The sequence below is a fragment of the Nerophis ophidion genome, linkage group LG02 (assembly GCF_033978795.1).
Source record: "Nerophis ophidion isolate RoL-2023_Sa linkage group LG02, RoL_Noph_v1.0, whole genome shotgun sequence".
In the NCBI taxonomy this organism is placed as follows: domain Eukaryota; kingdom Metazoa; phylum Chordata; class Actinopteri; order Syngnathiformes; family Syngnathidae; genus Nerophis; species Nerophis ophidion.
In genome coordinates, this window is record NC_084612.1 from 35880377 (window position 1) to 35906129 (window position 25753).

At 39.7% G+C, this 25753-nt stretch overlaps 3 protein-coding genes across 14 annotated transcripts in view; 2 read left to right on the plus strand and 1 right to left on the minus strand.

Moving 5' to 3' along the window:
* The window catches only part of usp47 (ubiquitin specific peptidase 47), a 40462-nt gene extending 27508 nt beyond the window's left edge, over positions 1-12954 (plus strand). Inside the window, exons 19-29 of one of the 2 annotated variants that reach the window (XM_061882710.1) lie at positions 56-175; positions 277-1072; positions 2467-2642; positions 2723-2803; positions 2888-3003; positions 3084-3202; positions 3276-3406; positions 3483-3530; positions 3615-3745; positions 5205-5398; positions 7844-12954. In XM_061882710.1, the coding sequence (XP_061738694.1) occupies positions 56-175; positions 277-1072; positions 2467-2642; positions 2723-2803; positions 2888-3003; positions 3084-3202; positions 3276-3406; positions 3483-3530; positions 3615-3745; positions 5205-5370 (1884 nt within the window). In that variant the 3' untranslated portion in view covers positions 5371-5398; positions 7844-12954. Of the gene's footprint in view, positions 1-55; positions 176-276; positions 1073-2466; positions 2643-2722; positions 2804-2887; positions 3004-3083; positions 3203-3275; positions 3407-3482; positions 3531-3614; positions 3746-5204; positions 6297-7843 lie in introns of those variants that run through there. The other variant, XM_061882701.1, reaches the window with a different exon arrangement.
* On the minus strand, positions 745-25067 carry dkk3a (dickkopf WNT signaling pathway inhibitor 3a). Its single transcript, XM_061882809.1, has 7 exons — positions 24949-25067; positions 23617-23910; positions 23426-23485; positions 20833-20925; positions 11568-11712; positions 8233-8368; positions 745-7944 (listed from the first exon to the last, which is right to left on the minus strand). The coding sequence occupies exons 2-7, from the start codon at positions 23896-23898 to the stop codon at positions 7857-7859; spliced, it is 804 nt and encodes a 267-aa protein (XP_061738793.1). The 5' UTR covers positions 23899-23910; positions 24949-25067; the 3' UTR covers positions 745-7856.
* mical2a (microtubule associated monooxygenase, calponin and LIM domain containing 2a) overlaps positions 24800-25753 on the plus strand; it is a 90777-nt gene continuing 89823 nt past the window's right edge. For 3 of the 11 annotated variants that reach the window (XM_061882722.1, XM_061882747.1, XM_061882730.1), the window contains exon 1: positions 24803-25261. The gene's annotated coding sequence lies outside the window, so the exon portion shown is untranslated. Of the gene's footprint in view, positions 25262-25753 lie in introns of all 11 variants that reach the window. The other 8 variants (XM_061882770.1, XM_061882777.1, XM_061882738.1 and 5 more) reach the window with 7 other exon arrangements.

The following is a 25753-nucleotide window of genomic DNA, read 5'->3' on the forward strand; positions in this document are numbered from 1 at the left end:
ATGTATTTAAATCATGTGTAATTTAACAATTCTTATTATATTTGCTCTCAACCAGGCAACAGAACTTTCTGCAGAAACAATGCGTGTGGTTCTCGAACGCTGCTATAATGACCTGAGGCTTCTCTATGTTCCAAACAAAACACTTAAAGCAGAAGGTTTCTTCAGGAGTAACAAGGTTTGTATGTTCATTTTAGTTCTTGCTGACCATATTCCACTTTATAATTGCCAGAATTTCATACTTAACATTCTCCTTGTATCTTACATTTTGTGTATTAGATTTTTGTGGAGAGTTCAGAGTCAACTGATCATCAAGTGGCTTTTACTGACTCGCTGCTGTGGAAGTTGTTGGATCGCCATGGGAATACTATCCGGCTTTTAGTTCTGTTGCCAGAGCAGGCTCCTGGCACTCTGACGATCAGAACTGTTTGCCAAAAACTTGGCAGTGACGCGACCTTTGAAGGTTCAAAGGGCAACAGGAAATCTGTGGAGGCTATCCTAGAGGAGAGCACAGAAAAGTTGAAGAACCTGTCCCTGCAGCAGCAGCAGGGCTCCAGCACCAGCGACAGCCAGAAAAGCTCTGATGCCAGTGACTTTGAACATGTTGAGTCTCCAAGTCAAGAGCCGGACTCAAACTCACCATGCGTAGCCGCAGACAAGAGAGAACTAGAGAATCGGATTGAGGCCACCACTGGGTGCAGTAGCACGAGTGTCTCATCTGACCCAGCAAACCATTTTCCCTGCGAGGAACGCTCGGACTCTGAGGTAAACAATGACCGCAGCACCAGCTCAGTGGACAGCGACATCCTGAGCTCCAGTCACAGTAGCGACACATTGTGCAATGCAGACAGTGGTCCCATCCAGCTGGCCAATGGCTTGGACTCGCACAGCATCACCAGTAGCCGTCGCTCCAAAGCCCACGAGGGAAAAAAAGAGACCTGGGACACAGCAGAGGAAGACTCTGGGACGGACAGCGAGTATGACGACAACGGGAAGAACAAAACACAGGCCCATTACTTGTACTTTAGAGCAGAACCTTGTTCCCAGGATGATCCTGCCTGTAATGCACAAAAATGTATGTCGCTTCTATTCATGATGGAATTTAGAAAATTATACTCAAACCTGTCTATAGCAACCACTAAGGGGAAACTGCAAAAGTGGCCACCACATGAAGGTTAAAAGCCATATTGAGCCAGGATTTGCAGTGCTTGCAGCTATCACAAACTCACAAGTTGAAGCTGGATACGACGGGTAGCATTAGATTAGTAACCACAAGGTATGAGATGATGGTAGTGTCAATGATTTCTTAGACGGCAAGATTAAAGAGCTGCTGCTTTCTGATTTGTTGAAAGTTTGAGAAAACATGAGGCAGAGTGCTCGTTAGTGCAGGATACTATGTATGCGGCCCTAATTGACGTATGTATGGCACTGCCAGCCACGTATGCAAATGGCCATGCCGGGTGTTCACAAATCGCAAGTGAGCGTTATCATTAATTGATATTATTAGAATATTATGAAAGAAAGCAATTCACAACAAGAAAACAATCATTATCGTAGCAAGTTTATCCGAAAAAAACTAAATAACAACTGAGACTTCATCTATACAGGTGTCTGCTATAAGGAAGGTTTTTAAATCTACTTTTCTCTGCAGGGGAACTTTTTGTGGCAACTGTTGACAGGTTTGACAGAACTGTGTATTTTTCATGTTGTGTCTTCAAATGAGTAAGTTTAGAGAAAATTGGCTTGCTGATTATGGAGAAAAGCAGTGTCACCGAACAATACTGCATATTGTTAACAACCGTGTTTTGTTTTGAGATTCTTAATTTAGGGGACAATAATGGAATGATTATTTCCTGTAAGATATTAGTAAAGCTTTCTTAAACGTATTAGGTCAACTCAAACGCCTATGGTGAGAAGCTAAACAGTTCCATCTTGGCAGAGTAAGCAATCTTGATTGTGTTCTGTTGATTGAAAAAAGTCAGTGAGAACGTCAGTTTGAGGTACGATAAAAATCTCAGAAGCCAAGAAATCCAAGCGTGTTTTTACGCAGTGTAATGTTTGAAGCACAATTCTATACAGTCTCAATGTCACATAGAAAGCGGATCGTAGATAAGTAACTGGTAAATGATAGTCTGTAGTTGGAGATTTTAGAATCTCCAAGTAAATTGTGCCTTTTTTTTGGCTCTGATGACATGCTTGCTGCTATAAACTGATTGATTTCATTGCCCTCAGCAAAGATTCCAATAGCATGAAGGCTTTTTCACAATTATCTATTACAGTGGAAATGTTTTGAAGTGGCTATTAACTAGACTGCATCAAATACTACTCATATGTATGTTTCTAAACAGGACTTGTATAGCTTTTGACATAGATATACATATTTTGTACTAAAATAATCTAATACCCTGCAAATATTAATGTTTTGTTTTTTTGAGAGTTTGCTCGTGTTAAACTGTGTTTAATCTTCAGTTTTAGCGGTTCATGTGGACAAGAGGATAACATTGGCAGCGTTCAAACAGAACCTGGAACCCTATGTGGGTGTTGCTTCGACCCAGTTCAAAGTGTTTCGGGTTTACGCCAACAACCAGGAGTTTGAGAGTGTAAGACTCAATGAAACACTGTCATCGTTCTCTGATGATAACAAGGTCAGGGTTATTTATCAAAACTGCTTTCATTTGGTTATGTTTTAGTGCCATGTAACGTTACATTTCATTGCACACTGCAGATAACCATTCGCCTTGGGAGAGCACTTAAAAAGGGTGAATACAGAGTGAAGGTCTATCAACTGCTGGTAAATGAGCAGGAGGTGAGAGGCAAAGCAAAACAGATATTATTGGTGCAAGTGACCTGATTATAGAGCTAAATGTTGTCTTCCAATTGTTTTATGTAGCCATGCAAGTTCCTCGTGGACACTGTGTTTGCCAAGGGCATGACTGTCAGACAGTCTAAAGAGGAGCTGCTTCCTCTGTTAAAAGAGCAGTGCAAGCTTGACGTCAGCATTGATCAGTATGCCCACACATGTACACAAGTTCACACAACCACAAGTTAAAGCCCAGCACCTGAACACATTTTGTTTCTCAATTTAGGGTGCGCCTCAGGAAAAAGACATGGAAGAATCCAGGCACCGTATTCCTTGATTACCATGTATATGAGGAAGACATCAGCATCTCCTCTAACTGGGAAGTTTTCCTGGAAGCCCTTAATGGTAACTCATATCTGAGAAAAATACAGTACTGTACTGAAAGTGCTGTCATAAAGTGTACTGATTGTTTTCCCAGAGCCAGAGAAGATGAAATCAATGTCTCAGCTGGCCGTCCTAACCCGTAGGTGGAGCCCAGCTATAATGAAGCTTGGTTCCTTCCAGGAAATCATTCTGGAAAGCAGCAATGTCGAAGAACTTAAGGAGAAGGTGCTCTGAAATGGCTCCTCACAATAGTTAAAATTAAAGTTGCTCCAATTGAGCTTTTTCTTTGTTGTGATTGCAGCTCAGTGAAATCAGTAAAATTCCACTTGAAAAGCTTGAGTTTGCCAAGGTGTGTGATTTCCTCTCACTGTCATTTGATCTAACTTGCTTCTGTTATAGTTTTAACTGAGTCATTGCATGTTGCTATGTGCAGGGTCGAGGAACATTTCCCTGTGACATTTCAGTGCTGGAGATCCATCAGGATTTAGACTGGAACCCAAAGGTGTCAACGTTAAACATGTGGCCTCTGTATATCTGTGACGATGGTGCCGTGGTCTTCTACAGGTTAGCTACTTTTCACGTAAATTCTTTTTTAATCGTTCCTGTGCTACTCGTCAAGGTGCAACTAAAGATTATTTAATTTGTTGACTGGTCAGCGAATATTGTTTTGACTTGTTATACAATTGTTCATGATCTTCCCTACATGTTGACATTGAGTCTAAGTTTATTTTATTTCAGTCCATTCATTTTCCACCGCTTGTCCCTCCGGGGTCGCGGGGGGCTCGAGCTTATCCAGCTTAAGACAGGGTACAACCTGGACAAGTTGGCCAACACAAAGACACACAACCATTAAAATTCACACACTAGGGCCAATTTAGTGTTGCCAATCAACCTATCCCTGTGTGCATGTCTCTGGAGATGGGAGTAAGCCGGCATACTGTGTTTTAAATTAGATTCCAACAAAAGAAACAAAATACTGCAAAACTAGTGGTTTTACTTCATTACATTAAGTACTGTATATAACCACAGTGAAAAAGAAATCAACCGACTTAAATTGCAAGATGTGATTAAAACATGACAGTTGAAGTATTTTATTCCAGTAGTGTTAGGGTTTTTCATAAGCATGCACAATAATGGACATTTGAACCCATTTCCAGACCTTTACAATTATTTACCGAAAACAATAACCAATATTTATGTATATATATTTGCACAAGATTTTGTGAAATAAAATTAATGAACAGCTCACACTTACGCCCATAATGGCACATACACGCTACCAAAAATATACACGTTTATTGTAGGGAAAATGATTCATGTTGAGTATTTCTTTACATAAATACCTGTAATTTGAGTGCAAATACACTCTATTTCTGACTCATGAAAACAATTGAAGTATGTAGAGTATAAAGAAGTTGGAATTTATTTTTATTTAAACTTATCAATTATTTAATTGATAAACAAGCGACTCATTCTGAATACGATTTCATTAAATAAATAAAAAATACCTGTCCAAACCTGCTATAAATGAGGTCAATAGAACAAAGCCAGAAAGATAATGCATTGCTTAGTCACATCTCTTGTTGATTGACTAAAATAAATATAATTATATTTTTTTGTGACTGTTATAAAAGTACAATAAGTAAGCCTCATAGAAAGGCAACATTCCATTGTAGAAGATAAATAAATCTTGGTTCAAAGAGAAAAGTGCGATTTGTCTACTAATAGATAATTAAAAGTGACTTGAAGTGCCTCCAGATGAATTATATAGTTCAACACAATTATATTAGTGTTGCCCCTAATGCTTTATCATCAGTCCTGTGGCTTTACGATTTCTGCAGTTGCTACAATTAACACTAGATCTCAGCTTTGCAACACAGACAGCTTTGTGCTGCTTCCATAGATCTTCACAACGGTAAATTTTAAGATGACTTTTCAGAGTCGTTTTGTTGAAACTCGTCTTCAACCCCCGCCCCCTTGTACTGTACGTGACTGAGACCTTCATTACTGTGGTTGTGTGCAGGGACAGCACAGAGGAGCCTATGGAGCTATCAGAGGATGAGCGCAATGAACTAATGAAGAAGGAGAGCAGCCGCCTGCTCAAGACTGGACATCGAGTCAGCTACTCACCACGTAAAGAGAAGGCCCTTAAGATCTACTTGGATGGAGGCCCTGCTAAGGACCCGTGACAGGACTGTGTTCCAACAGCGTCTCTGGGTCAGTTTGATTTTCTGGCTGCTGCAGCCCAGTGGCTGACCGTCTCAGTGAGACTCAAGGTGTGGATAAGCGGTCCGAAAAAAACTTGAAAGCCAAACAGTGTTGTGAAGTTGAAATGCCCTCAGCCTCCTCTCTGAGCTCTGAAACCCTATTGCACACTGTTGGTTGTATCGTACTGTAAAGTTTATTGGGAGTTTGAGAAGGTAGTCCTGCCAGAAAATGAATCCTACACACTGTTTGGACAAATTGGCGTTAATGTTGGATGTTCTAGACCTGAACATATTCATCCTCTCACTCGTCACACTTTCTCTGCTTGCACTTCCTCTTCTCACACTTCATTGTCAAGCATTACGGCATGACACATCAGGCAAGCTGCTCTATGATTGGTATGTCTTCATTCCTTGATCAACACCACCTCCACTAGGTTGTCAGACCAAGAGCTTCAAATTACTAATGAAGAACTCCAAGTAAAGATTCTCAATTGAACAGCCTTGTTTTCTGTAAATTGTGATTCCCTTCAATTGTAATCAACATTTGAGGCTGAGTTCACACCCGTTTGTAATAACCTAAGGTGTATTTGTTGATTCAACTACCTGATCTCATGTTTAACTTAGGGGAGCTCGCTTTTATTTGGGTTTTTCACTTACAAGCAGGAGGTGGAGTGGGTGCCCCCACCCACTGCTGCTTGATAAGATGGACACCAGAGGGTGGAGAAAGGCCACCAAACCACCTGTGTCTCACCGGCTGGGCTTTGATGCTGGTACCAGCTGTTCACTGTAGAAATGCCAATATCAGAAGAAATTCTGTTTTTTTCCGTTGGTGTTTGTTTTGAAATTCAAATCCTGTGAAAATAGTTTGAGATGTTTTTAGGATTTAATTAAAATGCTTTATTTCATAACCTCAGATTATTTTATTTTTTTAAATTTTCAAAGTGATTTCGTTTGAATTTAGTCAATCTTTAAAAGACTGAATTTGTTTACAACTTGTAAACAAAACACATATAGACTGGATTTTAGGGCTGCGAATCTTTGGGTGTCCCAAGATTCGATTCAATATCGATTGTTGGGATCGCGATTCGATTATATATCAATTTTTTTTTTCGATTCAACGCGATTCTCGATTCAAAAACAATATTTTTCCAATTCAAAACGATTCTGTATTCATTTGATACATAGGATTTCAGCAGGATCTACCCCAGTCTGCTGACACGCTAGCAGAGTAGTAGATTTAAAAAAAAAAACTTTTATAATTGTAAAGGACAATGTTTTATCAACTGATTGCAATAATTTAAATTTGTTTTAACTATTAAACAAACCAAAAATATGACTTATTTTATCTTTGTGAAAACATTAGACACAGTGTGTTAAGCTTACGAGATGCGATGCAAGTGTAAGCCACTGTGACACTATTGTTCTTTTTTTTTATTTTTATAAACGTCTAATGATAATGTCAATGAGGGATTTTTAATCACTGCTATGCTGAAATTATAAATAATATCGATACTGTTGTTGATATTAATTTTTGTTTCACTACTTTTGGTTTGTTCTGTGTCGTGTTTGTGTCTCCTCTCAATTGCTGTTTATTGCAGTTCTGAGTGCTGCTGGGTCAGGTTTGGTTTTGGAATTGGATTGCATTGTTATGGTATTGCTATGTATTGGTTTGTTGGATTGTTAAAAAAAAAAAAATCATTAAAAAAAAAAAATTAGAATCGCTTCTGAATCGCACAACATGAGAATCGCGATTCGTATTCGAATGTATTTTTTTCCCCCCACACCCCTACTGGATTTGTTTAAAAACTGTAAATAATACACCTCCAGCAAATGCATATATAAATCAAATAATGGTAGTATTCCATTGTATATTAATGTTAAGATGCTATGTACTTACCTTTGATTATGTATGGGGTACAATGTTCTGTTGCTGCATTGTTTATTATCGTGGTTCATCTGCCCTGCATCATTTAATTTTTTGGGTCATTTTCTATACCGTTTGTCAGTGTTTTTGATTTACACGGGGATTGAACTGGAGTGCACCGATTGAATCGAGTGTGATGGGCAACAAGCCAAAAGCCCAAGATGTGAGCTCGTTGTACAGCCCCACATTATTTATTTATATATATATATATATATATATATATATATATTTGTATATATATATATATATATTTGTATATGCTCCTTGATAATGGCAACATTGATTGAATTTGTACAACTTTTAATTGTGCAATACATTATATATGCTGTTGAAGTGCATAAAGTTGAGTGCATACTAGCAGTTGAGTGCTTACTAGCAGTGGGGTTACAAACCCTGCTTGGATCTGATGAGTGTCTAGTGAACCCTCCAGGCCAGTCACCTACAATTGGCTATTCACTGACTAACAAAACAGACTTTTAAACCTAAGGTAAGCATGAAAAACACATTTCATGCTGTGTTTCTCTTGTGTAGGTCTGCAAAGCATTTACAGGACGTAGTCTATGGCTGAGTAAAGGCTGTCCGTCAAGTCCTCTTCACTCGTGTGGACTGCTTGAAGACACATGGAGCCTCGCCTGTTAGAAGTGAGAGAATTGTTAATGAGTCATCAACAAGCATACAAAATATTTTTCATGGCCAATAACGTTTTTTTGTTTACTGCCCATTTAGCATTTTTTTCCTGCTTTACAGCTGCCAATGCTGCAAACTGAGCAAATTGTGTTCAGATCTGAGTGTTCTTTCATATTATGATTAAACTTCTCATTGACTTTGAAAATAATTTAGGTTCTTTTAACCAGCCAGGAAGTTGCACACAAACAAATAGAGGTACTAATAAATACATGTATGGATGGATGTGTGCTTACCCCAGACGCTGGCAGTGGAGATCCCCTCCACAGGGACAGTGTTTCTTGGGGGATTTATCCGCTGTCAGTTGGGTGGAAGCAGGAAAACAACGCTCTCGCTCAATAGGCTTTGCAGAGCAGACTGGGAAGAGCAGGGCTAAACATAACAACATGCAATGTTACACTTCTAATACACAAGTATACTGCAACAACACTTTCACTATTACAGTAGTATGCTTAAATAACACTAATACTACACTAGTATGTTACAATAACACTTCTATTACTACACTAGTATGCTGCAACAACACTTCTATTACACTAGTATGCTGCAATAACACTAATACTACACTACTATGCTGCAACAACCCTTCCACTATTACACTAGAATGGTGCAATAACAATACTACACTAGTATGTTGCTATAACACTTCTATTACACTAGTATGCTGCAATAACACTAATACTACACTAGTATGCTGCAACAACACTTCTATTACACTAGTATGCTGCAATAACACTAATACTACACTACTATGCTGCAACAACACTTCCACTATTACACTAGTATGCTGCAATAACACCACTATTACACTAGTATGCTGCAATAACACTACTATTACACTAGTATGCTGCAATAACACTTCTATTACTACACTGGTATGCTGCAATAACACTTATATTACACTTGTATGCTGCTATAACACTTCTACAAAACCAGTGAAGTTGGCATGTTGTGTAAATAGTAAATAAAAACAGAATACAATGATTTACAAATCCTTTTCAGCCTATATTCAAGTGAATAGACTGCAAAGACAAGATACCTAACGTTAAAGCTTGTAAACTTTGTTATTTGGTAGGAAATTTTAGCTTGCCTGCATCATGTTTTTTTTTAAAAAGTTGGAACAAGTGGCAAAAAAGACAGAAATATGAGGAATGCTCATCAAACACTTATTTTCAACATCCCACTTGGGAACAGGTGGGTGCCATGATTGGTTATAAAAGCAGCTTCCATTAAATGCTCAGTCATTCACAAACAAGGATGGGGCGAGAGTCACCACTTTTGTCAACAAATGCGTGACCAAATTGTCAAACAGTTTAATAACATTTCTCAACAAGCTATTGTAGGGAATTTAGAGATTTGACCATATCTGGTCCGTAATATCAAAAGGTTCAGAGAATCTGGAGAATTCACTGCACATAAGCGGCAATGCTTCGATTTTCGATCCCTCAGGCGGTACTGCATCAAAAAGCGACATAAGTGTATAAAGGATATCACCACATGGCCTCAGGAACACCTCAGAAAACCAATGTCAGTAACTACAGTTTGTCGCTACATCTGTAAGTGCAAGTTAAAACTCTACTATGCAAAGCAAAGCCATTTATCAACAACACCCAGAAACGCCACCAGCTTCGCTGGTCCTGAGCTCATCTAAGATGGACTGATGCGAAGTGGAAAAGTGTTCTGTGGTCTGACGAGTCCACATTTCAAATTGTTTTTGGAAACTGAACATGGTGTCCTCCAAACCTAAGAGGAAAAGAACCATCCGAACTGTTTTAGGCGCAAAGTTCAAAAGCCAGCGTCTGTGATGGTATGGGGGTGTATTAGTACCCAATGCATGGGTAACTTAAACATCTGTGATGCACCAATAATGCTGAAAGATACATACAGGTTTTGTAGCAACATATGTTGCCATCCATGCAATGTCTTTTTCATGGACGCCCCTGCTGATTTCAGCAAGACAATGCCAAGCCACATGTTACAACAGTGTGGCTTCATAGTAAAATAATGCGGGTAATAGACTGGAGTGCCTGTAGTCTAGAGACCTGTCTCTCGTTGAAAATGTGTGGCGTAATATGAAGCATAAAAGACGACAATGGAGACCCCGCACTGTTGAACAACTAATGCTGTACATCAAGCAAAAATGCGAAAGAATTTCACCTTTAAAGCTTCAAAAATCGGTGTCCTAGTTCCCAAACATTTACTGAGGGTTGTTAAAAGGAAAGGCCATCTAATGCAGTGTTGTTGCCATTAAATTCTAAGTTAATGATTATTTGCAAAAATAATTAATGATTTTTTGCCCAAAAAATTGAAGGACATAAAATATTTTGCCTTTGCTGTCTATTCAAATGAATATAAGTTGAAAAGGATTTGCTAAACATTGTATTCTGTTTTAAATACTATTTACACAACGTGCCATCTTCACTGGTTTTTGGTTTTGTAATTGCTGCAAAAACACTTCTAATACTAAACTAGTATACTGCAATAACACTTCTAATACTACTCTAGTATGCTGCAATAAGACTTCTAATACTACAGTAGTATACTGCAATAACACTTCTAATACTACTCTAGTATGCTGCAATAACACCTCTAATACTACAGTAGTATACTGCAATAACACTTCTAATACTACTCTAGTATGCTGCAATAACACTTCTAATACTACAGTAGTATACTGCAATAACACTTCTAATACTACTCTAGTATGCTGCGATAACACTTCTAATACTACAGTATGCTGCAATAACACTTTTAATATTACACGAGTATTTTGCAATAACACTTTTTACTAGGGGTGTGGAAAAAAATCGATTCGAATTTGAATCACGATTCGCACGTTGTGCGATTCAGAATCGATTCTCATTTTTTAAAAATCGATTTTTTTAATTTTTATCAATCCAACAAAACAATACCATAACAATGCAATCCAATTCCAAAACCAAACCTGACCCAGCAACACTCAGAACTGCAATAAACAGAGCAATTGAGAGGAGACACAAACACGACACAGAACAAACCAAAAGTAGTGAAACAAAAATGAATATTATCAACAACAGTATCAATATTAGTTGTAATTTCAGCATAGCAGTGATTAAAAATCCCTCATTGACATTATCATTAGACATTTATAAAAAAAAGAACAATAGTGTCACAGTGGCTTACACTTGCATCACATCTCATAAGCTTGACAACACACTGTGTCCAATATTTTCACAAAGATAAAATAAGCCATATTTTTGGTGCGTTTAATAGTTAAACAAATTTACATTATTGCAATCAGTTGATAAAACATTGTCCTTTACAATAATAAAAGCTTTTTACAAAAATCTACTCTGCTTGCATGTCAGCAGACTGGGGTAGATCCTGCTGAAATCCTATGTATTGAATGAATAGAGAATCCTTTTAAATCGGGAAAAAATATTTTTTGAATCGAAAATCGTATTGAATTGAAAAAAAATTTTTTTGAATCGAATTGTTACACCAAGAATCAATATTGAATCGAAACGTGGGACACCCAAAGATTCGCAGCCCTAATTTTTACACTAGCATGCTGAATAGGACTCCACATCACCTGAGTGGAAGGCACAGCAGAGGTCCTGGCTGCAGTGGTCTTGGTGCTGGCATGTACTCCCCGCGTGTCCTTTGGTTGCATTTGGACTGCACTGACCCCAAACACACAACTGAGTGTCACAGCATTCCTCATCTTCAGCGCAGGGCTGCAATGGCAAACAGGAATATAATTATTGTTAGCGAGTGATGATTGGAGTAGTAATTACATTTAATACATATTTTCTTGTCCTGTTTGCAACACAGAGCTGAATAGATACAAATCAATCCTTGTTTTTCGTTAATTATTTTATTCACTAAGATAGAGCTATATACTTAACAAAAACAAGACTGACCATTGAGAAATTGCATATTGTCATATTGGACAAGTATTGACAGCAGGCATCAATATCTTTCATGGTTATTGTTAATGAGAATTTATTACAAACAATTTTAAAAATAACAAACTCAATCATACTTTAATGATGTCCAAAATCTTACTCTCTAAAATATGTTTGTAAGAGACAAAGCCATTCTAATGGAGACAAAGTAGTACCACGAGGAAGAACATATTTTATTGTTATTTTATGTATGAACTCTTACCGTACCGTGTTTTACGGATAGAGGGCTTCGCACAATGCATTGTTGCTATTTGGTAGCCGTTTTGGAAGACTTTGTTCAGTAACACACTTTTATTGTTAATCATTCATCCAGTGATAGTGAAAAATGCCGACTCGACATTGACGGCTTCTTCTTCTTCAATAATTGGGATACTCGAAAGTAGTTTAGATTAATGTTCCAACAATCGCAACTGGACTGTTTGGTTTGTCTTAGAAGACTTTTTGCCTCTCATCCAAGTAGGCTTCATCAGTTCATACTCATATTCTTTGGTTAGATCTAGTCTTGCGGCTGATGCCAAAACCCCAAATAATTATAATAATAAATGGTGATTCTAACTGTTTTGGGCTGATAGTGGTTGATCCACAGCGATCACACTGCCACACAATACTTCGATGCTTAAAAGGGGAAGTTACACTTCAACGACTGTCCTTGGCATTGACAGAAGGATTGCTCGTTTGCAACTCAACAGTTTTTCGCTCTACAATAGGGTGAAACCTTCCTTGCCCAGGCACACCCTCCTGGTTTTTGGAGTATAAATGTTTTGGGTTTTGGCACCAGCCGCTAGACTAGATCAGACCAATCTAAATCTAAGACTCGTTTTGACCAAACAAAGTCTATGAGCATGAACTGATGAAGCCTACTCGGAGGAACAGCGAAACGTCTTCGAAGACAAACCAAACAGTCAAGTTGCGATCGATTAAATGCCCCGAGAATACAATGACCTGGATGAATGACAACATTCAGAGGCAATTGATGTTCCAACAGTTTGTCATTAAACTTTTTTCCTCGCACTTGTCATCCCTCAGTTTGCCTATGACTTTTTGGTACTTGACTGGAAACTTCTCTGGCACATAGTCTGCACTGTACTCTTTCCTCACTGCCAAACAAATGGTAAATGGGTTACACTTGTATAGCGCTTTTCTACTTTCAAGGTTCTCAAAGCGCTTTGACACTATTTCCACATTCACCCATACACACACATTCACACACTGATGGCGGGAGCTGCCATGCAAGGCCCTAACCACGAACCATCAGGAGCAAGGGTGAAGTGTCTTGCTCAAGGACACAACAGGCGTGACGAGGTTAGTAGAAGGTGGGGATTGAACCAGGAACCCTCAGGTTGCTGGCACGGCCACTCTCCCAACCGCGCCACAACAAACTGGTTTGTCTTCTTTCACTTTCTTAAGGACACTATCATACCCGGCCTGAGAAATGTTCACAGTTGTCTTATTTGCTGGAGTTTCATTTCTGTTTACTTGTCAGTCGGTATCAATCTGTTTATCCAGCTGTTTCTTCAGGGTCTTTACAGATGTATAATCAATCTCACTTACATACAGTATGTTATGCTTGTTGTTGAAGTAGGCAGCGTCCATTGAAATGGTCTGTATTTATATAGCGCTTTACCATACCTGGAATGTTACCCAAAGCGCTTTACATTATGCATTACATTCACACACTGATGGAAAGTTAACCAACCATGACCCATCGGGAACAAGGTTGAAGTCTGTGTTCCCCCTTTATCCACCGTGTTTGAAGGTTGCACAGAAAGAGTGAATATTTTTCCATAAGTTGTTTCTACAGTGCATCTGGAAAGTATTCATAAGGCTTCTCTTTTTCTACATTTTGTTATGCCCATCCATCCATTTTCTAACGCTTATTCCCTTTGGGGTCGTGGGGGGCGCTGGTGCCTATCTCAGCTACAATCGGGCGGAAGGCGAGGTACACCCTGGACAAGTCCACACCTCATCGCAGAGCCAACACAGATAGACACAACATTCACACTCACATTCACACACTAGGGCCAATTTTACCATGAATTGATTAACGTGGACCCCGACTTAAACAAGTTGAAAAACTTATTCGGGTGTTACCATTTAGTGGTCAATTGTATGGAATATGTACTGAACTCTGCAATCTACTAATAAAAGTATCAATCAATCAAATTTAGTGTTGCCAATCAACCTATCCCCAGGTGCATGTCTTTGGAGGTGGGAGGAAGCCGGAGTACCCGGAGGGAACCCACGCAGTCACGGGAAGAACATGCAAACTCCACAAAGAAAGATCCCGAGCCTGGGATTGAACCCAGGACTACTCAGGACCTTCGTATTGTGAGGCAGACGCACCAACCCCTCTTCCATCGTGCTGCCTCATTTTGTTATGTTACACCTTTATTCCAAAATGGAATAGTACAATTTTTGGTTTCAAAATTGTACACACATTACCTCATAATGACAATGTAACATCTTTCAACAAAGTATCAAACAAAGGCTATGAATACTTACGTACATTTTTTATTTTTAATGAAATAGCAAAATTAGAAAAATAAAAACCTTTTTTACATTGTCATTAAGAGGTAATGTGTGTATATGTTGAGAACCAAACTAGCATCATTTCATTTTGGAAAAATGCTGTATCATAACAAATTGTGGAAATAGTGGAGCGCTGTGAATACTTTATAGATGCACTGTAGTCAGACAAGGCAAGTGCAAAAATAGCTTTCGTGGATGTGGCCATCTTCATTTCCGACCTACACTGTGACGTCCAACTTCCAAGGTAAATGGAATACACCATCATTTCTGGGAGTGATGCGACCCCAGCTTTGGCAACACAATGACTATGGGGTTTATACAGATAAACACAAACATCAGGAACTCATCCACAAATAAACTGGTCATAGCTTTCTAGATTCTTAAAATTTTGAAAGTCCCTCACAGTGTAAAATGGGCCTGGTTGAAAAATTAGGTATTTCACTAAGTTCGGGTATGAAACATCCAGGAGGTTATTTGGATCTCTGCTTGTCAATTTGGTAAGAATCCTTACATCCATTTAGGGCTGTTTTCTCCTTAAAACGAGTATAGGAACTTCTTTTCTAGAGACTCAGAGTATTTGTCCATTGTACCAAAGCCGGTGCAATGTCAATTTCCACTGAGACGTTCAGAATTATCACGTGTGCAAACAAAGCCTTCCAATACGGCCGACAGCCATGCATTGTTGGATATGTGTGCAAAACCACTCCCTCTATGGGAGTGGTTCTGCAGCTTTTTCAGGTTAGTACCACCTCAGAAAACACTTCGCTCTCCAAGTACCACCGGAACGACCAACATTAAAATACATTAGCGTAGCAGGCCTAAATATTCATTAACCAAGGGAGATGTTTTTTTTAACAAGTATATTTAAAGGCCTACTGAAATGAGATTTTCTTATTTAAACGGGGATAGCAGGTCCATTCTATGTGTCACACTTGATCATTTTGCGATATTGCCATATTTTTGCTGAAAAGATTTAGTAGAGAGCATCGACGATAAAGTTCACAACTTTTGGTCGCTAATAGAAAAGCCTTGCCATTCTATTAGCGACCACGATGACGTCACCTGTGTGAGGGCTCCTCACATTGTTTTTAATGGGAGCCTCCAACAAAAAGCTATTCAGACCGAGAAAACGACAATTTCCCCATTAAATTGATCCAGGATGAAAGATTCGTGTTTGAGGATATTGATAGCGAAGGGTTAGAAAAAAAAAAAAAAAAGGCGATTGCATTGGGACGGATTCAGATGTTTTTAGACACATTTACTAGGATAATTCTGGGGAATCCCTTATCTTTCTATTGTGTTGCTAGTGTTTTAGTGAGTTTAATAGTACCTGATAGTCAGAAGGGTGTCTCCACGGGTGTGTTGACGCCAATGTCTCAGGGAAGTCGACGGCAGCTGTATGGATGGCACAAGCTCAGCTGATCTCCGGTAAGTGGTGACTTTTTACCACAATTTTCTCACCGAAAACTGCTGGTTGACATTTGGTCGGGATCTATGTTCGCTTGACCGCTCTGATCCATAGTAAAGTTTCACCTCCGGGAATTTTAAACAAGGAATCACCGTGTGTTTGTGTGGCTAAAGCTTCCCAACTCCATCTTTCTACTTTGACTTCTCCATTATTAATTGAACAAATTGCAAAAGATTTAACAACATAGATGTCCAAAATACTGCGTAATTATGCCGTTAAAGCAGACGACTTTTAGCTGTGTGTGTGTGCAGCGCTAATATTTCCTTACAGTCCGTGACGTCACGCGTACACGTCATCATTACACGACGTTTTCAACAAGAAACTCCCGGGATATTTAAAATTGCAATTCAGTAAACTAAAAAGGCCGTATTGGCATGTGTTGCAATGGTAATATTTTATCATTGATATATAAATTATCAGACTGCGTGGTCGGTAGTAGTGGGTTTCTGTAGGCCTTTAACATTTGTGGTCACTGTAACGCTACACACAGTTTAAACAGAAACAATGTGTTTGAATACTTAATCAAGTGGTGCACCACTAGATGGAGCCCCCAGAGTTTGAGAATCCCTACTGTATAGCATTTCCTATGCACATCCTGTTTCTGCATGTATTACTATTTCAATGTTTTGTTGTTCTTGTATATCTTGTATGATGGACCCCAGGAAGACTAGTAGCTACTGTGGGGTTACATTACAAACAGCTAAACAAATACTTGTTTTTGTATGTGACATAATAAATGGATGGATGGATAATAAATGGAATACAGCCTATCACTACCCAAATCCGGGCAGCACGGTGTTACAGGGGTTGGGGCATGTTTTTTACAATACGAAGGTCTTGAGTTGTCCTGGGTTCAATCCCGGGATCGGGATCTTTCTGTGTGGAGTTTGCATGTTCTCCCCGTGACTGCGTGGGTTCCCTCCAGGTACTCCAGCTTCCTCCCACCTTCAAAAACATGCACCTGGGGATAGGTTGATTGGCCCTAGTGTGTGAATGTGAGTGTGAAAGTTGTCTGTCTATCTGTGTTGGCCCTGCGATGAGGTGGCGACTTGTCCAGAGTGTACACCGCCTTCCGCCGGAATTCAACTGAGATAAGCTCCAGCGACCCCCCACGACTCCGAACGGGACAAGCAGTAGAAAATAGATGGATGGACTACCCAAGTCGTTCTGCACATGTGCGAGTCTTACTGTCACCTGGAATGTTTACAACATTCATTCAACTAAGACTATAATGATAATTTGGTGATAATCGTTTTTACAACAATGGGTCCGGAACTACAAAATGAATTAAATAAGAACTTTGAGAAATATATTGCTAACAGTGCTGCCACAACGTCCAAAAATGGATAAAATACTAAAGATGCTTCTCAATGGGCCTGAGCACGAAGCTACTTGGTCACCACTAGCGCCCCTAGTGGTTGTGACCCGTTAGCACACAGCCTGCACCGTTTCTGCCCAGATCATCCACATGTTCTATACTTAAGTGCATTTAAATACTTTCTTCCTTATTACAAGTGGTACACTATACATGTACAGCACACCCCACAGTAAAGTACAGATGGACTGAAACACGTAAAGGGGCACTGTACTTTTGGAATTTTTACCTATCGTTCACAATCATTATGAAAAACATGACGACGGATGGATTGTTTTTTATGCATTCTTGCTAGTAAATAAACCGAAATAAAAGTCTGCTTACAGGGCAACCAATGGGTTATCCTATAATTTTCCCATAAAATCCAATAAATAATCATTCAAAAACCGCCAATAATACTCCATTTTTATTTTGTGATTTGAATATTAACCAAGTATTAGTGATATGTTTATTATAAGCGCCAATGCAGACAAACCATTAATAGCGGTGCCATGATCACTCTATATTTACATCATCGAGTGGTCTGCTGATTCCTCGCTTCCTTGCTCCCTGGAACCTTACTGTAGATCATAAATCGTGCCTCTCACCTGGACAGAAAATGTCTGAGGAGGTATTCCGACAGGTTGGTACACTTTGACGGCCGTATAGACCTGAAACTGGCGAGGACGATAACGAAAAGCTACTTGGTCCCCCCTGCTGCCACCCCTTATCTTTGTGGGGATTATAAGACATTCTTCACCTAAATGGCAATATATGAACATCCTAGCAATCAACACAACAGCAGACATTGTACAGTAAGTGATGTTTTAGTATGTTTGTTAAGTCTGCAGTGAGTAATAATAATCAGCGTTGAAGAAGAAAAAAGCAAACGTGATGCGTTTTTAAAATTAATGTGCTGCCTATGCCTAAAATTATTAAAATATGTAAATATTAAATTTTATTATAAATATTTATTTACCTTACTACATTACATACATACTAATATCATGTACAAAAAACATTAATGGAGGTGTTTGGATGTTTTTTTAAGGGGTTTGTAGCCGGAATTGTGTGGCTCTTATAGGCTCCATTGGTAGCAAATTTTTGATCGCATTTATTTAATATTTACAATGCAAAAAATAACAACATCCATTGTCATGTTTCTTATAATGATTGTGAACAATTGGCAAAATTCCAAAAATAGTGTAATTCTCCTTTAAATTGAAATTAAGTATGTTACAAGTACAGTGAGACTCTCACTCGTGATATACAGTGAAGCAAAAAAGTATTTAGTCAGCCACCGATTGTGCAAGTTCTCCCATTTAAAATGATGACAGAGGTCTGTAATTTTCATCATAGGTACACTTCAACTGTGAGACATAATGTGGGGAAAAAAATCCAGGAATTCACATTGTAGGAATTTTAAAGAATTTATTTGTAAATTATGGTGGAAAATAAGTATTTGGTCAACCATTCAAAGCTCTCACTGATGGAAGGAGGTTTTGGCTCAAAATCTCATGATACATGGCCCCATTCATTCTTTCCTTAACACGGATCATTCGTGCTGTCCCCTTGGCAGAAAAACAGCCCCAAAGCATGATGTTTCCACCCCCATGCTTCACAGTAGGTATGGTGTTGTTGGGATGCAACTCAGTATTCTTATTCCTCCAAACACGACGAGTTGAGTTTATACCAAAAAGTTCTATTTTTGTTTCATCTGACCACATGACATTCTCCCAATACTCTGCTGTATCATCCATGTATCCATTTTGGTATAAACTCAACTCGTCATGTTTGGAGGAAGAAGAATACTGAGTTGCATCCCAAGAACACCACACCTACTGTGAAGCATGGGGGTGGAAACATCATGCTTTGGGGCTGTTTTTCTGCTAAGGGGACAGGAAGATTGATCCGTGTTAAGGAAAGAATGAATGGGGCCATGTTTCATGAGATTTTGAGCCAAAACCTCCTTCCATCAATGAGAGCTTTGAATGGTAGACCAAATACTTATTTTCCACCATAATTTACAAATAAATTATTCCTACAATGTGAATTCCTGTATTTTTTTTCACATTCTGTCTCTCACAGTTGAAGTGTACCTATGATGAAAATTACAGACCTCTGTCATCATTTTAAGTGGGAGAACTTGCCCAATCGCACCCTCAAGAACCCTGCCGAGAGTATAGAGCTGGTCCACAGTTCCACGACCAGGACGAAAACCACACTGTTCCTCCTGAATCCGAGGTTCGACTATCCGGCGAAGCCTCCTCTCCAGTACACCTGAATAAACCTTACCGGGAAGGCTGAGGAGTGTGATCCCACGATAGTTGGAACACAATCTACATGTGCTTTGTGGACTTGGAGAAGGCATTCGACCGTGTCCCTCGGGAAGTCCTGTGGGGAGTGCTCAGAGAGTATGGGGTATCGGACTGTCTGATTGTGGCGGTCCGCTCCCTGTATGATCAGTGTCAGAGCTTGGTCCGCATTGCTGGCAGTAAGTCGGACACTTTTCCAGTGAAGGTTGGACTCCGCCAAGGCTGTCCTTTGTCACCGATTCTGTTCATAACTTTTATGGACAGAATTTCTAGGCGCAGTCAAGGCGTTGAGGGGTTCCGGTTTGGTGGACACGGGATTAGGTCTCTGCTTTTTGCAGATGATGTAGTCCTGATGGCTTCATCTGGCCGGGATCTTCAGCTCTCACTGGATCGGTTCGCAGCCGAGTGTGAAGCGACCGGAATGAGAATCAGCACCTCCAAGTCCGAGTCCATGGTTCTCGCCCGGAAAAGGGTGGAGTGCCATCTCCGGGTTGGGGAGGAGACCCTGCCCCAAGTGGAGGAGTTCAAGTACCTAGGAGTCTTGTTCACGAGTGGGGGAAGAGTGGATCGTGAGATCGACAGGCGGATCGGTGCGGCCTCTTCAGTAATGCGGACGTTGTACCGATCCGTTTTGGTGAAGAAGGAGCTGAGCCGGAAGGCAAAGCTCTCAATTTACCGGTCGATCTACGTTCCCATCCTCACCTATGGTCATGAGCTTTGGGTCATGACCGAAAAGATAAGATCACGGGTACAAGCGGCCGAAATGAGTTTCCTCCGCCGGGTGGCGGGGCTCTCCCTTAGAGATAGGGTGAGAAGCTCTGCCATCCGGGAGGAGCTCAACGTAAAGCCGCTGCTCCTCCACATCGAGAGGAGCCAGATGAGGTGGTTCGGGCATCTGGTCAGGATGCCACCCGAACGCCTCCCTAGGGAGGTGTTTAGGGCACGTCCAACCGGTAGGAAAAAGACTATGTCTCCCGGCTGGCCTGGGAACGCCTCGGGATCCCCCGGGAAGAGCTGGACGAAGTGGCTGGGGATAGGGAAGTCTGGGCTTCCCTGCTTAGGCTGCTGCCCCCGCGACCCGACCTCGGATAAGCGGAAGATGATGGATGGATGGATGGAACTTGCCCAATCGGTGGCTGACTAAATACTTTTTTTGCCCCACTGTATGTCACTGCTTTGCTCAAAATATAATATTATATACTGCTTTTATTCTATTCACTCACCATGTCAGTTTCCTTGCAAGCTTGACACTTGGAGTAGTGTTTCTCCAAAAGACAGTACCTCCCCTTCCCACAATCCTCAGTGGTGACGCAGCCCTAAAACAGCAACATTTACCTGTAAATTCAACAGTTTAGGCTCGGCCTTATAGTCTTGCTTGTCGTAGAGTACATAATGTACATAAAACAATTGCTTAACAGTGCACATTAATGTACATGTAAAACATGGCAGAGTCACTAAGCATTTAACTGTTTAATATCATACATGAATGTGATACAAATCAAGGCATGTTTGACAAAATATTTCAAAAAAGAATAAACTATACATCTCATACAATTTGTGAATAGTAGAATTTATGTAATTTACTGTATACAGTATGAACCTGTGTATCATTTGATTGGCATACTATTGTGTATACAAAACGCTAAGTACAAGGCTCAAGGGCCAGTTCTATATTATACATATAATTTTACACACTATACAGTATAGATGAGAGCATATATTTCTGCCAATAGGCGTTCGGTGTGTGTGTATTAAAAAGAAAAAAAGATGTTCAGCGAAGTTATTATCCCATATGATTTGTGGCTATATTATTTTGTAAAACGGACCAACACTCGCCACAAAATTAACGACCACAATATTGATTTTTCAAAAATGATTTCAAAGATTGAAAGTTTCCATCAATCCCACGTGGGTGCTCGGCATTATCCATGGGTGTTCGGGCCCCTAGACACCCACGGGATCGGTGGCTATGGACGAGAGTCGCTGCTGCGTGTCTGCATCAATTTGGAGGTTCTGAAAGTAGTTTTTAGTCTTATAACTGTGGTACCAGAAGCAGGCAAATAAAACATGTTTAACAATTATAAATGTTGCTTTTAAAATGACAGTGGTCTACAGTATAACTGCAATAAATAATTTTGAGAAGTGTTTCAACCTCGATTGACCACCCCTCTTTATGAAGACCTGTTTACGGAGAACTTTTTTTACAGATAAAGCAAACATTTACCTTTAGTATCTTGTTTTTAATACATTTGTAACAATATTAATAGTATTAATAATTGATTTGATTTATAAGGCGCTTTTCTAAACACTCAAAACGCTTAACAGAGAAGTAAGAATCCATCATTCATTCACTCCAGATTCACACTTTGCTGGTGGTAAGCCACAATTTTAGCCACAGCTGGGGTAGACTGGCGGAATCTTGGCTGCCAATTAGCGCCTACCGCCCCAAAGGACCTTCACCAAATAGTCATTCACACTCATTCACCAAAGTGCCCGGCGCTGGGGGCAGGTGGGTGAAGTGTCTTGCTCATTGACACAACGACTGTGGTTATGGCGGAAGCTGGGATTGAAACCTGGAACCCTCAAGTTGCCGGTAGGGTCGCTCTACCATCTGAGCCGCGCCGTCCCAGAGAATTTGTTTTGGCGCCATCTATTGTATTGCTTGTAAGAATCTCCAGATCGCCCTGTCTTTTTTAGACGTTTTCTACTGAAAAAAATATGATTGTGTATTCTGATTGGTACTAGTTAGTACAGTGTTTTTCAACCACTGTGCCGTGGCACATTAGTGTACCATGGGATATTGTCTGGTGTGCCACAGGAGATGATGTAATTTCACCTAATTGGGTTAAAAATATTTCTTGCAAACCAGTAATTATAATCTGAAAATGTGCCGTTGTTGAGTGGCAGTGCTGCCTAGAGATCAGCAGAGTAACCGTGTAATACTCTTCCATATCAGTAGATGGCAGCAGGTAGATAATTGCTTTGTGGCTGTTGGTCGGGAACATGGTTTGTCGTAATCACAATATGCAGACGACAGCGGCGTGCAGGTCAAAAGGTGTCTAATGTTTAAACCATACCATGCATTAATAAACAAGGAACCCAACTTAAACAAGTTGAAAAACTTATTCGGGTGTTACTACCATTTAGTGGTCAATTGTACGGAATATGTACTGTACTGTTCAATCTACTAATAAAAGTTTCAATCAATCAAATCAAAAACCAAAAATAAAGAAAAGGCAACTGCAGCTAAGAAAAGGCATTGAAGCTTAACGAAGGCTATTCAAAACAAAGCTAAAACTGAAATTGCTGCAAAGTAAACAAAAACAGAATGCTGGACAACAGCAAAGACTTACAGCGTGTGGAGCTGCAGACGGCGTCAACAAAGTACATCCGTACATGACATGACGATCAACAACAAAATAGGAAACACTACACACAGGAAAACACCCAAAAACTCCAAATAAGTCACGGCGTGATGGGACAGGTCATGACAGTACACCTACTTTGAGACAAGCTATAGTGATGCATGGTTGGTTATGGTTTGCATTTATATCCAACATTTGCGAAAACGACTTTTTACCGTCAATATTGGCTGCTGAGTTTCATTTTTTCACGTTTTCCACTAGTAGTTTGTGCGTCGCAATTTTTACAATGAAAAAAATGTGCCTTGGCTCAAAAAGGTTGAACAACACTGAGTCAGTACACCACTGCAAACGACAACCACAGTTATAGATGCAATGTTTTAATGTAGTTGGCCTATTTAGCTTTTGTACCTAATGTTTTGGCCGTTGAGTGCATTGAACATGAAGTACTCACAGTGTCAATGTGGTTGTCTGGCTCATTGTCCGGGACAGTTGTTGTAGCAATGATTTTCTCCTGTAAGAAAGTATGACATCATCGGGTCAAAGTCACCTTCTTGCATCATAACCCATCCGAAACACCACACCTCAACTACTTTATAATACTCATTAACCATAAAACAACATTTGCTGTATCATGTTTCCTACTTGCTGCTCAGTTTCTAGCTGCTCATCATGGTCCAGTTGCTCCCTTTGCACCAATATGTGGTCCTCTGGAATAGAATTGTCAAGGATGTGGCTAATTCCTGAGTCCACTGTATCAGGGAGGATGCCATTGCAAGTGCTTAGGAGGGTTATAAGTAGCAGCACGGGGACTTGCATGGTGGTTGCAGTCAGCATCTTCTTCTCCATCATCACCATGATCAGGCAGCTGCTGCACAACAGTAAAGAAGGCGGGGCGCTGCATCGAATGACGTCATAGTGGCGCATTGAGATGCATTCCTGCTGAACGTAAACAAAAAGAAAACATACTTTTTTTAAAAACAAACTAAATATTGAATGCATCTTCTTAACACTGCATTAAAAAATATATATAAATAAATAAATTAATAAAAAATTAAATAAAAATAACACAAAAAAGAATCAAGAAAACACAACATGCTGCTATGTTTTTTTGTAAAGTGTTAATTTAAAGAAAATGGAGCATCTTGCTCCACATTTACAAGGGAAAACGGATATTATGAATAAGTAATGTGTTACCTTAAATTAATTACCATACATATCAGATAATACACATAAAGTCATATGCTGCTGATAGTACATAACTTTAAAAACAGCAGATGTAAAAAACATCTGTTTTTTTTCCCTCAAGGGTTTCCTTTACCTGACACTTTATTAAGTACACCTGTACAATTAGATGAAATGGATTTTCTTAAAAGTATACAATATTTTTTTATGCCCTGCTACCAAACATTTTCGTATTTGATCCCATTTAATGGTGCATTTCATTTTTAAAAAATCATAAATCGTTTTATTTGTGTGAATGACCAACTTGCCTAAAACGTTCTTTTTTTATTCCCTTGCCTTACATATTTATTTATTTATCTATTTACATCTGTATAAATCATAAAGCTAAACGTATTCGTAATGTAAATATGACGATTATAGATTAGCTATACACGCTTTTAACTCACTTTTAAAAACACACTGACGTTTGTTGTTGTTTCATAGCTGTAGTATCACAATCTGGCCACAAGATGGTGCAGCGAAAGTAACAAGCCAAATGTGCAGTTTCAGAACTTGGCAACTAGATGGCGAGTGATTAGCCGAGGCTTGACTTACACAATTTTACCACGAAGTGTTAATTACAGTAAGTACACCTTGTTGTTTTCCTTCCGTGTTTTTTTTTTTTTTTTGCTGCTACTCACATGCATGGAATGTGTCTGACACGTGTTTATACCACCACACCTGGCGCTGTGTGTAAAGTGAAAGAATACTTTCATTTGCCTCATAATGGCTGCCTTTTTTTATGCTGCCTACCTATGCTAGCCTGACGATGCATTCAAAGACCGCCAGGTGCGGGGGAACTCGTGTGTGTTTCTAAAGAAACTGCACAAGAACTTTAAAAAAAGGTCTTGTGGTGGCGGCGAAAGAACAAAAAAAAAAAAAAAGAGTACAAGTTGTAAAGATCATAGTCTCCTCCTGTGGACTGGCAGCAACCGGGGCTGTGGGATGTGTCCACTGTCCACTGTCCACTGTCCACTCCCGAGCACCGCCCTTCCACACCGGCTGACATCCAGCAGACACCCAGCAGCAAGGACCTGGGAGGGAAGTGTCTTTCGGTCCTGGACATGTGAGTTTATTTGTATTTATTTCGAGTTACCTTCTTTTAGAAAAGTCATTGCCACTGCATTGAATGCGAAGTAAGTCTTTTATGCTCTTTTTTCAAGTTAGGTATCTGTGCTTGCTCCATGATAACAACACGTGTTATATTTTATGCGACCATGTAGTTTATTATCAACTTCCTCAATATTTTTAGTTTTTTTTTTGGTGCTAGAACTCACAGAGCCAGTCTGTTAAAAGTCATGACTTCTGCTTTTCCCTCTACCTGCCCAGTAGCATCTCTCAATGTTTGTGTGTACAAAGCAAGGTGTGCTGTTGAAATGCCAGGAACTTGTTAATGTTTTCTTAGTCAGGTCAAAATTCTGCTACTGAACTTTTTTTTTCAGTATCTTGGTGTTGGTTTGTGACATCTCCAAAAGTTTGAAGAAGTTTCAAAATGAAGTGTATCTTGCCCGTGTTGTAAGCACAATACTAATGGCGCGCATTTTGCAAATTTAATGTC

Bases quoted from the DNA above. Each gene is read 5' to 3' on its own strand.
- dkk3a (XM_061882809.1), bottom strand. From the start codon at position 23,898: ATGCGCCACTATGACGTCATTCGATGCAGCGCCCCGCCTTCTTTACTG. The intron at 23,486-23,616 runs GTAGGAAACATG...ACTTTCTTACAG, and splicing joins AGCTAGAAACTGAGCAGCAA to GAGAAAATCATTGCTACAAC. The intron at 7,945-8,232 runs GTAAGCACACAT...CACTTCTAACAG, and splicing joins CTCCACTGCCAGCGTCTGGG to GCGAGGCTCCATGTGTCTTC.